The sequence below is a fragment of the Sipha flava genome, unplaced genomic scaffold, assembly GCF_003268045.1.
Source record: "Sipha flava isolate LNK unplaced genomic scaffold, YSA_version1 591_pilon_pilon, whole genome shotgun sequence".
Taxonomy (NCBI): Eukaryota; Metazoa; Arthropoda; class Insecta; order Hemiptera; family Aphididae; genus Sipha; species Sipha flava.
The window spans coordinates 175,295-189,746 of NW_020273570.1; the positions used below are offsets into that span (position 1 = coordinate 175,295).

Genomic DNA, 14,452 nt, shown 5'->3' on the forward strand with positions numbered 1-14,452 from the left:
ATTTTATTTTATTTTTTTAAATTAAAATGTTAAATGAATCACTAATGATTAAAGCTATATAATTACTTAATTTACATTAACAATTACAAAAATACAAGTGTTAATAAATAATAAATAGTTTTTTTTTAATGATGAATACAATTTATGTCATTCTATTATTTTACTTTTATTAATAATACCTTAGTGTTGTTTTTAACATAAAGAATTTGTATTAAATTAAATGTACATTTGTAGGTAGTGCAGCATGATCCATGTCGTGGTGGTGCTGGTCACTGGAACTGTTTATTTCGATTCAAACACTTAGCCACTGGGCATTATTTAGCAGCTGAGGTGGATGATGATGAAACTATGGATCAAATGCGATCAAAGCTCAGAGGTAAATTATCAATTTATAAATTGTATAAAATTATTAGACAATAAATATTTTGTATTTATGTATAGACGTTCATGGTGGGCCTGTATATCACCTGGTGTCGGTACCACATTCCAATGAGATATCATCATTATTTGAATTGGATCCCACAACATTATATCAAGGTCGAAGTGGTAATCGGCTCGCTATTCGACAACTACAGTCTGGAGGCACTACAGCATATGGTGGGTCTTCTTCTACACCAGCTATTTCAGGTTATAGTGGTGGATATGGTACACCAGTAATAACCACCCTACAACATCATCAACAGCCAGCTAACTTGGACTCAGTAGTGCCTCAATCATCATATGTCCGTCTTCACCATTTGTGTACTAATACATGGGTTCACAGCACTTCAATTCCCATTGATAAAGATGAGGACAAACCAGTCATGTCAAAAGTAATTAATATATTTTAAATATTTTGAATACATAATTTTTTTGTATTTATTGTAACTAAAATTTGATTTATAATTCTAAAAGGTTGGCTGTGCTCCTGTTAAAGACGACAAAGAGGCGTTTGCTCTGATACCTGTATCACCATCTGAGGTACGTGACTTGGACTTTGCCAATGATGCGTGCAAGGTGTTAGCTTGTAACAGTGCCAAGTTACTAGAACATGGTTCAATATCTGCTAACGAAAGACGGTAAGGTTTTTTTTCTATAAATAATTTATTGTATTAATGGTATTTTTTCCTCTGAAAGTATTCATAATCTGTTTTTTTTTCTAAAGATCTGTTACCACATTACTTCAGGATATAGTATATTTTGTGGCAGATATGGAAAATGAACAAAATAAATCTGAAGCATTGGAGTTAGTGGTAGCCAATCCAAACAGGTATAATTTGAACTAATTGTTTTTTATCATAATTGTTACTATTTTAATTATTCTTAATAGAGACCGACAAAAACTGCTTCGTGAACAGGACATACTTAAACAACTCTTCAAGATACTTCAAGCTCCATTTGTTATGGACAATGTTATCAACTCTAGTAGTGGTGGTAACAATAATAACAGTAGTGGTGCACAAGTAGAATCTGGTAATGGAGCTGCCTCTGCTATTTTTGCTACAACGACAACAGAATGTCCAGATGGAGATAACCAGAAGTATGCTGCTGCTTATAAATATATGTTCAGACTATGTTACCGGATATTACGACTAAGCCAGCATGATTATCGCAAAAATCAGGTATGCCAACTTTATTTTAAATTATCTCTAATCTATACTATATGAGTAATATCATTATCTAAAATTTAAGACTAGTATTGTTAATATATTATAATTTACAGGAATATATAGCCAAACATTTTGGGTTCATGCAAAAACAAATCGGTTTAGATATCTTAGCTGAGGATACTATCACAGCGTTATTACACAATAACCGTAAACTGCTAGAAAAACATATAACAGCAGCTGAAATTGAAACATTTGTGGGCTTGGTACGGATGAAAAATGGTGGAGGTGGTAGTGGATTCAGTCAGTCAGCACCCAGATTCCTTGATTATCTCAGTGACTTATGCATATCAAATAAAAAGGCTATTGCTATCACACAAGAGTTGATTTGTAAAAGTGTATTGCTAAGTGGTTCCAGAGATATTTTAATTGAAACACGGTATAAATTTAAAAACTTTATTATTTATTCTTCTAACTATAATAGTTAGAGAATAACTTCATTTAAGCTTGTTATCCATGTATTTATTATTTTTTATTTATATTTTTTATCATAGGATGATAAAACGGTTACATCAGCGCCATCACAGTAATAGTGGTAAAGCTCCAATGAATATCAATGATCTTGGAAATCTTGATTTCTCGGATAATTCTGATTCAGACTTGAATGATGATCATGTTGTTATGTTGTCTTGGAACAATGGAAAGGTTTGATACTCAACTATCAGATATACCTGTTGCTGCTACCTTTTGGCAACAGCCAACAATTATTATAGATTAACATTATATATGTATAATTTTTTTTTCCGTTGAAAATAGAATTCTAAATCGTTGGTTAGCTTGTCAGCCGATGCACGACGTTGGCAACTGCAGCAGTTACAGCAACACCATCAACAAAACAAAGTTGGCTCAGCAGCAACAGCAACTGCAAAAAATTGTAGTGGTTTTGAAGATTGGAATCTACTTGAGTACTATCGACATCAATTAGACCTTTTCTCAAACATGTGCTTAAATAGACAGTACTTGGCACTAAATAACCTTTCACCACACTTAGATATTGATTTGATACTTAAGTGAGTTCTGAGTGGCTCCAATCAAATCTTATTCTTTCAATAAAGCTATTAAATAAGTTTTATTTTTCTACATTTTTTTTTACATTTTCAGATGTATGGCTGATGAAAACGTCCGTTACGATTTACGTGCTTCATTTTGTCGGCTTATGTTGCACTTGCATGTAGATCGTGACCCTCAAGAACCTGTCACGCCTGTCAAGTATGCCCGTCTATGGTCTGAGATCCCATTGAAGATAAGCATTGATGAGTGTGTATATATATAAATATATATTGATTAAATTATTGGTAATTTATGTTAAATGTATTGAGATGAGTTTTTCTTAATTATTGCCATAGTTACGATAATAACAGACGGTTAAATAATGACACAGCTGCTGCACAACAGGTACGCACTCGATTCAGCTCAACTATAGCATTTGTTGAAGATTATCTTTTCAATGTGGTTGCAAAAATGTGGAATTTCCAAGATGCTCAACAAAACAAGTTAACATTTGAGGTTATTTTTATTTTTTGTTTCTTTTATAAGTTTTTAAGACACTGTTCTCAAGAAATATTATATGTTGATATTACTACAAATATTAATTGAATTAAAAAATAAAAAAAAATGTCAAACATTTTATTTGTGTATTATAAATGACTTGTTAAAAAGATTATCATATTAACTTATTTTATCAGAAAGTTTTATTCATAAATCAATCATTGAATTCTATTCTTGTAAAATTTGTTCTTAAATTTATTAGCTATATCAGATAATTTCATTCTTTATTTCATATTAATTTATAGTTTTGTGTTCATATTCATATATTTTAAATTATAATATGTTTTTTTTTTAATATTTTTAAATAACAAGCATATTACTTAGATGATTAAATAGTAGATTTATTTTGAATATGTTTTTATTTATTGTTTTATTACAATATGTTAAAATGGAAAATGTAGATTGACAGAATATAACTTATGGTTATGTAAGTAGTTTTAAAATGACCAATTTTTATATAAAATAACCAAGGATTCAATACCTGTGAAGCTCATGATGTACTACTAAAACATGTTAACATACAATTTACACTTAATCATTTTATAATAATTAACAAAGCAACTTAATACATCTGTCATTAACTGTCTTGTATATAATTTCTTTAAAAAAATGTATCATAAAATAATTTTTTTGAGTCATAATTAAGAATTAATTGCATAAATTTTATAATATATTGCTTAGTGTATAAATAATTGCATATAGATTCACTTCTTAATAAACAATTGTATATTATAATTTTGTATATAGCAAATTCCATCTGTTGGATATTCTGTTTCTCTACATTATTTTTTTAGTTTTATATTTATTCATCATTAACAAATTCGTAAAATATACCTATTATGTTATAAATCTTAAAGTAAAATATTATTATTTCTACCAATATTCATGAATGTGACTTTTCATTATAAAAAATAATCTAATGATAATAGAAAAATAATTTTTGTAGATAATTTGTCAGCAAAAAATAGTGATTTTGTAGAATGCATCACTTATAATTTTCATAATGCTTATAGATACAACAAATATCTTAAAGAAAATAATTAACAACAATTAACAATACATCAAACATTTCTAGTTAGGTATTTATCATAAAAATATTTATTAATTTTGTATTCTTATAGGTCGTCAAGTTGGCTAGAGACTTGATTTATTTCGGATTCTATAGTTTTGGTGACTTGCTTCGACTTACAAAAACGTTATTAAGCATTTTGGATTGTGTATCAGAAAACGACTTTGCTGCTATCGGACGTGCTAGTGGTAGTGATATTGTCAGCGCTACGGCATCAGTATCGACAACATCAGCAACAGATGTACAAAGTAAGTTGTCAGATTTTATAATAATTTTATTCTAGTGCCCATATCATAATGTTACAAGGATGCTCAAGGAAACTGATGGTTATAATTAATAATCGACGTACTTTGTTAATTACGTTATAGCAGAAGGAATAGGTGCTATGAGGTCAGCCATCGGTGATGTGGGTGCCGTAGTAACTGGTCTTACGTTGGGTGGAGGTGGTGGACGCAGGCCTCCGCCACCATTGCTGAATAAATCGAAGTCCACTCTAAGTATGGTCACCACAACAACGACCGGTTCTTCTTCGTCGTCACTTCTGCATCAACAAACTTCTGGAGGTGGTGGTACTACGATTGTTAGTGGCGAAGCGTATCCTCTGGTTATGGATACCAAATTAAAGATTATTGAGATACTACAGGTTAGATAATATTTTTTAAAATTGGTTGAACCAGATATGTTATTTTTAATGAAAATTTTTTTCTCATTTAAATATTTGTATTTATAATGATATAACCATGTGAAATATTATGTCTTTATAGTTTATATTAGATGTGCGCTTGGATTATCGTATCGGTTGTTTACTTTCGATTTTTAAACGAGAATTCGATGAAATCGAAAAATCAGCTGCAATCGCTGCGTCATCCACTCCAACCACATCACAGCTTTCTACCGAAATAGGTGCCAGTTCTACATCACCAACTTCGTCTTCTAGTACTACAACAACATCGTCTACAGCTCCGCCATCTGCTTCATCAGCATTCATCGACCATCAATACCACAAATCCATCGATTTGGAGAGGGTTGGTGCTCAAGCTGAACGCATATTTGGTGAAAGGTATTTATCTTATTTACCACTTTATGTTTGGTTTGATGTTTTCTAATTGTAGTATTTCTTTATGCTACCTAACGAGATAATTTACGTGTGTATTTGTTTGTGTGTGTGTGATTAACTTAACAGCGAAGAGTGTGGTGGTGCCGCTCTAGATCTTGATGACAATGGTGGCCGTATGTTTTTACGTGTGCTCTTGCACTTGACCATGCATGATTACCCTGCCCTTATCTCAGGAGCATTACACTTGTTATTCCGGCATTTCAGCCAGCGACAAGAAGTATTACAAGCGTTCAAACAAGTACGTTGCCCAACTTATATTTGCAAATTAGTGGTATCAGTAACAGACAATCGTTCATATGCCTTATGTTATTTATACTTATATCTGATTTTCAATCAAATAGGTACAACTCCTTGTATCGGACGCTGACGTTGAATCATATAAACAGATCAAATCAGATCTAGATGTACTTCGACAAAGTGTCGAAAAATCTGAGCTATGGGTGTACAAATCTAATAAACCTACAACCGTTTCGGCAACCGTAGTAAATCAACAACAACATGGTGTAAGTGATGAACATCAACATCAGCAACAAATGTCATCAGTTACCAACCAAGTTAATACGACTTTAGAAAATGTTACACCAGTGATGAATACGTCGTCGATTGACGCGACTACATCTTCACAACCCGCAGAATTAGTAGACGATTTAAAGAATACGGTTCCACCAATTAAAGAAAATGGTGACACTTCCACAGTTAATGGTGATGAAAATGACGAAGTAGAAGATGAAGATGATGAATATAAAAAAATACAAAAAGTAAGTTAATAATGTGTTGGTTACTAAATACTAATGTCGATATTATCTGTGTACTTGATTTTTATTTTGGATTAACATTCTCCATCATCATATTTCACATTTATAGATTTTGATTCGAATGAATGAACTGTGTGTAACTCGTGTACCCTGTGCTGCTGGCAATGGACTACAGCCGTCGTCTTCCAAGTCAAGTCTATCCTCAATTCCGGTAAAATATATAGCTACAAACACAGTAACAGCAATGAAAAAACCTAGAAAACACGAACAGCGATTGTTACGCAATGTAGGCGTACACACGGTAGTGTTAGATCTCCTTCAGGTACCATATGATCGTAAAGGTGATCGGCGCATGGATGGCCTCATGGAGCTAGCCCATGAATTCCTTCAATCATTTTGTCTAGGAAACCCTCAAAACCAGCATTTACTGCATGCTCATCTGGATCTATTTCTCAACCCTGAGGTATATTAGTTGATAATAATAAAAATATAATATAATAAATTATATTATATAAATAGATTCGAGACGCGCGCACTGTATGTGCTATATTTAAAGACAATCCGGTTTTATGTAACGAAATTGGTGGCGGTGGTGGTGATAAAGTTATTCAGCATTTCATCCACTGTATTGAGTCACAAGGTAAACGAGTAGAGTACTTGGAATTCTTTCAAACTATAGTAGGATGTTGCTCACCTGAATCTGGATCTGCTTCTGGAACTGGACCACATGGGACAGCTCAAGAACCCGAAAACTACTATTACAATGGTAGTCCAAAGCATCGACATGGGGCAGCAGCAACCGCGGCAGTAGCAATACAAAAGCAGCAATTTATAAGAAAATCACAAGATATGGTTATGCAAGAAGTATGTTTTCAATAAAATATTATAAACAAGAATCAGACATGTACACAAAAAAATTATTTTTGAGGGTTATAGGTTGTACATTTTTATACTTATATAATCTATATATGTTTTTTACTCTATAAAAAAAAAAATGTTTAATAATTTTCCTGCATTTTGGATGGGTTGGTACCTCTTAACCACCCTCTTTCTTTTGTATGTGCCTAATAGAATTAAAGAGATTCTTGTCAAACAACTCTTAATTATATTAATTGGAATGTTGAAAATAAGCTATTTAACAATTATTTTACAGCAACAATGTCAGATGGTTTAAAACTGATTACATTTTCAATATATTCAAGTAATAATTAACTAATAACAAGCAATTGACAATGATAATGTATTTTTGTTACCTGTAACTTTATTATCATTTTAAATAATTACTGCTGTCATAATGTTAGGAAGTATCACAAATTTAGTAGTACCATCGTAATTATTCTGCAATTTATCATCACTTTAATAATGACAGTAATAATTGAAATCAGTGATTTTTTTTTTTTATTTGAATAATATACATTTAGTTTGATTTATTTTGACATTTAAGTTATTTTTAAATCTGTTGTCAGTAATACTGTAGTTATTTTTTAGTAGATTTTCATTTTATTCTTACCCTTGTCTATAAGGCTTTCGTTAGAAATAAAAATTAATTCTTCTATTACACATATGCCTTAATTATTACCAAGTATTTCAATTTTTCTTTTAATTGTATTTCTTATCACTTATTCTCTATAGTAAGACTTGTAATGTAAAATTTCTTTAAGTACGGTGAATAAAACTTCTTTTTTGATGATATTTTATATAACCATTGGAAGTATAACATAAATTTAGATGATTAAAAAAGTAATCGGTTAATAATTATAAATCCTAAGATAGCTTTATAGTATGTCTTTACAGCAGCGGCGCAACTAGTGGTGGGGTTTGGGGGTTGTGACCCCCCCGACATTGTTCTGAGATTTTTACAAATTCTACGTAAGAAAAAAATGGTTTATCTTGAACACGCGAAATGGCTGATTAATTTAAAATATGAATATTCGTATTATTATTGATGTCAATTATAAGTATAAGTACCTATTATAATTATGACAATATGGAACGTATAGTAATATTCCGTTCAACTTTATAACATCAATAGCCTTGCTACTACGATTTCTCGATAGTCGATTGTATAATACTTTTTTTTTTGTGGTATCACAATATGAAATAGAAGTTGAACAATTTAATTTGTAATTTAAATATTTTACTCTTAAATCTAACTTAATCTTACTTCCTTATCCGTACCAAAAACCTGCAGAAAATGCTTATTTTTTACAAATTCACAGCCTCCCCCCCCCCCGCCCCCGAAAACCAATCCTGGTTGTGCTACTGCTTTACAGCATAAACCATTGTCTTTTAGTGAGCTTAGGTCGCCTGAAATATCATTAAAACCATTACTGCAATTTCATGGTTTATTGTTAACATATATAATCTTGTTTACTAAGTAAATATTCACTATGGTTCATGTATGTAAGACAGAGATAACAAAAACATTTGTTTGCTCTCTATGTCTTCATATTAAGAGCTATACCACCATAGTAGAATATGGAAGTGTATATGTAGCATACAAGTGACAAAAATCAAAATATTACTTATATTTATTGACTGCAAACAACTTATAACTACTTTTTATTTTACGGAGGTATTTTTCAACGTTGATATCTTTTTAACGTTATTCGAGTATTCTAAATTTTGTTTAATAACATGCAATTAATTGTATTTTAATAGTTACTTAATGCTGGCGAGGATGTGCTGGTGTTTTACAATGACAATAAGGCGTCTTTTCAACAATTTGTTGATATGATGCGAAATGAACGTGATAGACAATACCAAGAAGACCTACAGCTACTGGTAATGGCATCAGAGAACTTCAAAAGTTCTAATAAATCACAAGAGAATCAAAAAGTAATTGATGATGGTGTACAAGGATTAACTAAAGAAGTAGTGGAAACGATGATTACAGAAGACTGCTTGCAACGTGAAAGAGTGGTTGAAGAATCAGAATACGAAGACAATAATGATCATGGTGCTCTACGGTTTGTTATTAATTTATATTTTATTAATTTTCCATATTTAAACATTATTTTCTGTTCACAAAATAATCATAATTCAATAGTATTTTTTTTAAAATATATTTAATGAACCCATCTAAAAAACGGGTTTTAACATTATCTTGAAAATACACGTACAATATGATTGTTATAATCACAAAAATATTAGAGTATATTATACTTTATAATGAAAATGAATAGTATAAATTAATCCAAGTATTTAAATATGTACAATTCATGCATATTAGTGAACTACAAACAATTTATATGGAAAAGGTTCTGTCTTAAATATTATACGAGTAGATAATAAACATAACTATATAATATAAATAAACTTTGATTAAAATATACTAAGTTAGATATATATTATTTAATAATGATGTTTTATGATTACAAGTTTTAATTTATATACATATTTCTAATAGATGATAACTAATCATAAAAAATATATTTAGTGTTCTGTAAAAAAAAAAAAAATTTAAATAAACTCTCTTCAAAAAGTACAAATATTTTCTAAAACTGAAATAAAAAATGAATGTTACTTATAAATTAAATTTACAATTGTAGAAATATAGAAACAATCGAATTTATATTTTTAATAACAAAATCTAAAATTTGTTTTATAGTTGGTTATAATAATAGGTGAAATATTAAATTATGTTCTCACATACATCACATTTATCAAAACATGTCTCTTACAGATACCATATTGAATTAGTGAAACTATTGGCTGATTGTACAATTGGTAAAAATGTGTACACAGAAATAAAATGCCACAGCCTGTTGCCCTTGGACGACATTGTAGCTATGGTGTCGCATCCTGACTGCATACCGGAGGTAATTGTCTCTCATGAACACTGTTTTCGTGTTGTCAAAAAAATAAATAAATTTTAATAATTATGAGTTCTTATGAAATAGGTAAAAGAAGCATACGTTAACTTTTTGAATCACTGTTATGTGGATACCGAGGTTGAGATGAAAGAAATATACGCGTCGAATCACATGTGGACAATTTTCGAAAAAAGTTTTCTACCCGACATGAATCGTGTAGCGGATCAAGTAGCCGCTGCGGCTTTAACGAAGAACTCAAACTCTACATCGACCGTTCCCTACTTGACTCGAACGAAATCACATCGCCAGCTGACCAAATATGTGTGTGATTCTCTAATGACAGTAATCGGTTCGTTTTTCGGTAGTCCATTTTCATCGACGGCCGCAGCAGCAGCTACGGAGGCCGCCGTGTCTGCATCTTCATCCAACCATCATCGAATGCGCACAAGCATCGACGACGTTGGTTCATCTTCATCGGTCTTAGCAGCCGCTGCCTTGGCCACTAATAGCAACGCAACCGCGGCAGTGCAGGTGAGTTACTTCTACGGCTGAGTACTGTGGTATAATAGACTCTAGTCATGGCCATGGTAACAACCCATATATGTACAAACCACTTATTGTAATTGTAATATTAAACGGGCATTTTTGTCCTATTCTTGTTACAGGCCAGACAACCAATATTCGTACAGCTACTACAAGCCGCAGTTCGGGTACATAAGCAACTGACTGCTGCTGGATATTTAACAGTCCAACAACGGTTTAAAATAGAGAACACAATACGTATATTATCTAATTATGGTAACTAAATTTTAAAAATAATGAAGCACTTGATATAATGTATTATTTTTCCGCTCTAAAAAATACTTGCTATAATTCCAAACCAAACCGTTTTATTGATTATTATTATTAATTTTTTTAATGTAATTATAAATTATTTAATCCATCTAAATAATATACAACATATTTATTTTTAAATTTAACACCAGCTAAAAACATACCAATCGAATTACGCTCTGATTTGCAATCTGAAATCAGCAGTATATTAAACAAACAGTCGCAAACAACAGCTGGAGGAGGATCATCGGGTAATACATCACCATCGGATCTGTTGTTTAGAAGGCAAACAACCAAATGGTTACTAGCAGCCAAGTCTACACCTAAAAAAATGATTGAAAGATCGCAGTCTCAGGTATTTTAACTATTGCAATTTATTAGTTTTAATAGCGATGGTGTTATAGTGATGGCAAAACAATCATCATCGACGCTGATTAATTTTATAAGAGTAAATAATAATCTCGATATTATCTATCTAACTATATTTCAGTTGATAAGGTTGGATAAAAGCATCGTCGAAGGGTTACAGGATATTGTATTGGTTTTAGAAGATCAGCTCCGACCTTTAGTACAAGCCGAGCTTTCACTTCTCGTTGATATTTTGTACAGACCTGAACTATTATTCCCTACTGTAGCAGCAGCTGCAGCTATTGGTGACACAGCATCAGTAGCAGTAGCTGCAGCAACGTGTGGTGTTACTGGTTTCATCAACAGGTATTACAAATTATTAAAAAATATTATTTATTTGAATCCTTGCTAGTTTAACTAAATATGTTATTTTACAGGCTCATCAAACATACAGAACAGTTGCTAGAAGAAAAAGAAGACAAATTGTGTGTCAAAATTTTAAAAACCCTTCAAGAAATGATGGCTATCGATTTAGATTACGGTGATAAGGTATATTATGCTTGTGTATATTATAATTAATGTTATTTATTTATTATGACATCTTTATACTTTAATAAAAGTGTATATTTTTACCCAAAACATAAATATACTGCTTTTGATATTAGGGAGATGCACTTAGACAAAACCTTCTTGTGAGGTACTTCAATGGTGGCAATTCTGGTATTGGAGTAATGGGTAAAAATAGATCAAGCGATAGTGGAATAGATTTGGCTGATCATGATGGTGATAAAGGAAGTTGCAATGGTACTGATGATGAAGACAATGACAATGTTTCTACAACCTCTAGTAGTCGCCTTAATGCAAATATCCCTGGAGATTCTACGAAAAAGATGAATATGAATCAGCAACACCTGCAATATTTACCTCATCCAGCATCAAAAACGTCATGGTCTCCTCCTCCTCCTATATCATTTCGATCTGAGCAGCAGCAACAACAACAGCATAGAGTTACCCATGGACCGGGAGGTAAATATTATTAAAATTAATTTAATCTATTTATCAATTTTATCTAATGTATTGATTTAATTATATAATTATATATATTATATGTTTAAGTATGTATATTTTATTAGATTAGTATATTTCATGGACATTTTTTTTTTTAGCCAAATTTTTACAACGTGCTGGATTGACATTGCATGAAGTACAGACCCATTTAGACCGTGAAGGAGCATCTTATCTTGTAGTTGAGTTAATTATCAAATCAGCTGCCGCATCTGCTGCTGCAGCATCAGTATCCGGTGGTGGTGGAGGAGGTGGTGAGGCTGTCGGTGGTTTCTTCGGTTCCAACGGTGTTGGCGGCATTGGTGGAAACTTTTTCGGCAACAATTACTTTGGTGCCGGTAGCGGAGTATTTAGTGGCATGGGACCAACAGCTTCAGCGGCAACCGCAGCTCTATCTGCATCTCCATCTTACTCAATATTTTTCGAGGCCGTGCAGCTTGGTGTCGCCCTGTTAGAAGGTGGTAATCCAGTAGTCCAACGTAGCGTTTACAACAAACTATTGTCCCCACTACCTCCGGGTACAGCTGCTGCTGCTGCAGCCGCGGCTTCGGCAGGTGGTGGAGGTAGTGGTGGTCGTAGTAGTGGCGCAAGTCCTACTGATCCATCAGTTAATTGCTGTCAACTATTTTTCCGAGTGTTTTATGATAAAATGCGTGACGCTCAAAACGAAATTAAGTCGACAGTTATCGTGTCGGTTAATACAGCTGCAACAACAGCTGCAGCTCAAGCAGCTCAACAACAACAACAAGAGGCAGAAATGGCTGCCGGTGGACGGCGAATTCCGAGTGTTGGTGGGCAAAAAAATCGTAGTGGTCAGCGACGACAAAATCAACGTTTCGATCGGCACCCCGGCAAAAAAGGTATTTCTACTATAATTATTTAAAGAATCAATTGTTGATGACACCTATCGATTTTTTTAGATTTGTTTTATAATAGTTTTATGAAAAAAAATGTCCATGAAATGTAATTAAAATGTCTGGTATACATGTAGGTAAAACAACGATGTCTGGAGGTGGTCATGGAACACGGCGCATTTTGATGACTGAAGGGTTACGAGAAGAACTTGCACAGGCTGCGGCTGCCACCAGCCAGGCGTACGCTGTTGGAGTTCGAAATTTGTCTATGGCATCTATGACAAATGCTACTGGTACACACTATATTGAAACAATCACTAATAAAAAACTATTTTCACAAAAATCTAAAAAATAGTCTTGTACTTGTAATATAATACTGTCTGTCAAATGAGTTATTTAAATGAGTTAAAAAGTTAAAAGTTAAGTTAGAATTTTTAAAATTATACTTATCTGAATTATCCACAAAACTCACAAGTTTAGAAGGATCAAATAGCCAATTACTTGATAGTTTAAATATATTTAATGAGATTAAAAATATTTTGATAAATATGAGAAAATAGCTATAGATAAATTAAAATATGTCTTGGAAAAAAAATGAAGAATATAAAACTATTAAAACTTACTCTGAGGTTATAGCAAGATATAAAAATATTAATTTAGATATAACACCTAACTTTTAAATAATTTTAAATATGCACTAATAACAAGTCTAGATGTTAAATCTACTTTTTCATGAAATAAACATATTTTAAGTAACAGATGATAAGATTTTCAAAAACACAATTTAGAGATGTATATAATAATAAATTTTAATTAAAAAAAAATAATATACTTTGGATATATTATGTAAATATCCATAATATTATTTAAGTAATTAATGATTATATATTTGATATGATTTTACTATGTAATTTTAATGTATTTTAACATATTTATACTACAGTTTTGATAAATTTTCATTACAATTTTGGCATCTTTTTAGTGCAATTCCAAGATATTTTTAATGTAACTATATAATTGGCCTTTAATTAAAATATAATATATAAAGATATACCATACTGCGGCATAGGGGCATATTGTAAGAATAATAATAATAAAAATTGATAAATACTAATAACTAAAAAGTAATATATTATATTATTATTCGTATATTGATATAGATACAAATGAAAAATATACTATTTCCAAGCACATAAACATATTATAAAATATTTTCACCATAAATAAGTTATTTTTAAATTAAATCAATTGGGTTATGCTAATATATATTTATATTTCAAATGTTTATATTTATAAATAGCAAAAATTGTCAGTAGACAATATCCTTATAGCCCACATGGGTTCACATTTAGTCACCTGAAAAAGTATTCAGAGTTTAAAATAAAGTATATTCTTAAATAT

At 31.4% G+C, this 14,452-nt stretch overlaps 1 protein-coding gene across 2 annotated transcripts in view; it reads left to right on the plus strand.

The window, feature by feature from the left end:
- Positions 1–14,452, plus strand: part of LOC112691291 (inositol 1,4,5-trisphosphate receptor) — a 28,270-nt gene that overhangs the window by 4,285 nt on the left and 9,533 nt on the right. For both annotated transcript variants that reach the window (XM_025565453.1, XM_025565452.1), the window contains exons 8-34: positions 235–376; positions 442–812; positions 895–1,058; positions 1,145–1,249; positions 1,310–1,601; positions 1,703–2,025; positions 2,141–2,291; positions 2,403–2,656; positions 2,748–2,903; positions 2,993–3,152; positions 4,316–4,511; positions 4,632–4,906; positions 5,028–5,323; positions 5,447–5,618; positions 5,722–6,138; positions 6,245–6,598; positions 6,655–6,999; positions 8,797–9,104; positions 9,821–9,956; positions 10,038–10,481; positions 10,616–10,748; positions 10,937–11,139; positions 11,275–11,498; positions 11,570–11,681; positions 11,798–12,158; positions 12,299–13,057; positions 13,189–13,344. In XM_025565453.1, coding sequence (XP_025421238.1) covers positions 235–376; positions 442–812; positions 895–1,058; positions 1,145–1,249; positions 1,310–1,601; positions 1,703–2,025; positions 2,141–2,291; positions 2,403–2,656; positions 2,748–2,903; positions 2,993–3,152; positions 4,316–4,511; positions 4,632–4,906; positions 5,028–5,323; positions 5,447–5,618; positions 5,722–6,138; positions 6,245–6,598; positions 6,655–6,999; positions 8,797–9,104; positions 9,821–9,956; positions 10,038–10,481; positions 10,616–10,748; positions 10,937–11,139; positions 11,275–11,498; positions 11,570–11,681; positions 11,798–12,158; positions 12,299–13,057; positions 13,189–13,344 — 7,009 coding nt within the window. The remainder of the gene's footprint in view (positions 1–234; positions 377–441; positions 813–894; positions 1,059–1,144; positions 1,250–1,309; positions 1,602–1,702; positions 2,026–2,140; positions 2,292–2,402; positions 2,657–2,747; positions 2,904–2,992; positions 3,153–4,315; positions 4,512–4,631; positions 4,907–5,027; positions 5,324–5,446; positions 5,619–5,721; positions 6,139–6,244; positions 6,599–6,654; positions 7,000–8,796; positions 9,105–9,820; positions 9,957–10,037; positions 10,482–10,615; positions 10,749–10,936; positions 11,140–11,274; positions 11,499–11,569; positions 11,682–11,797; positions 12,159–12,298; positions 13,058–13,188; positions 13,345–14,452) is intronic.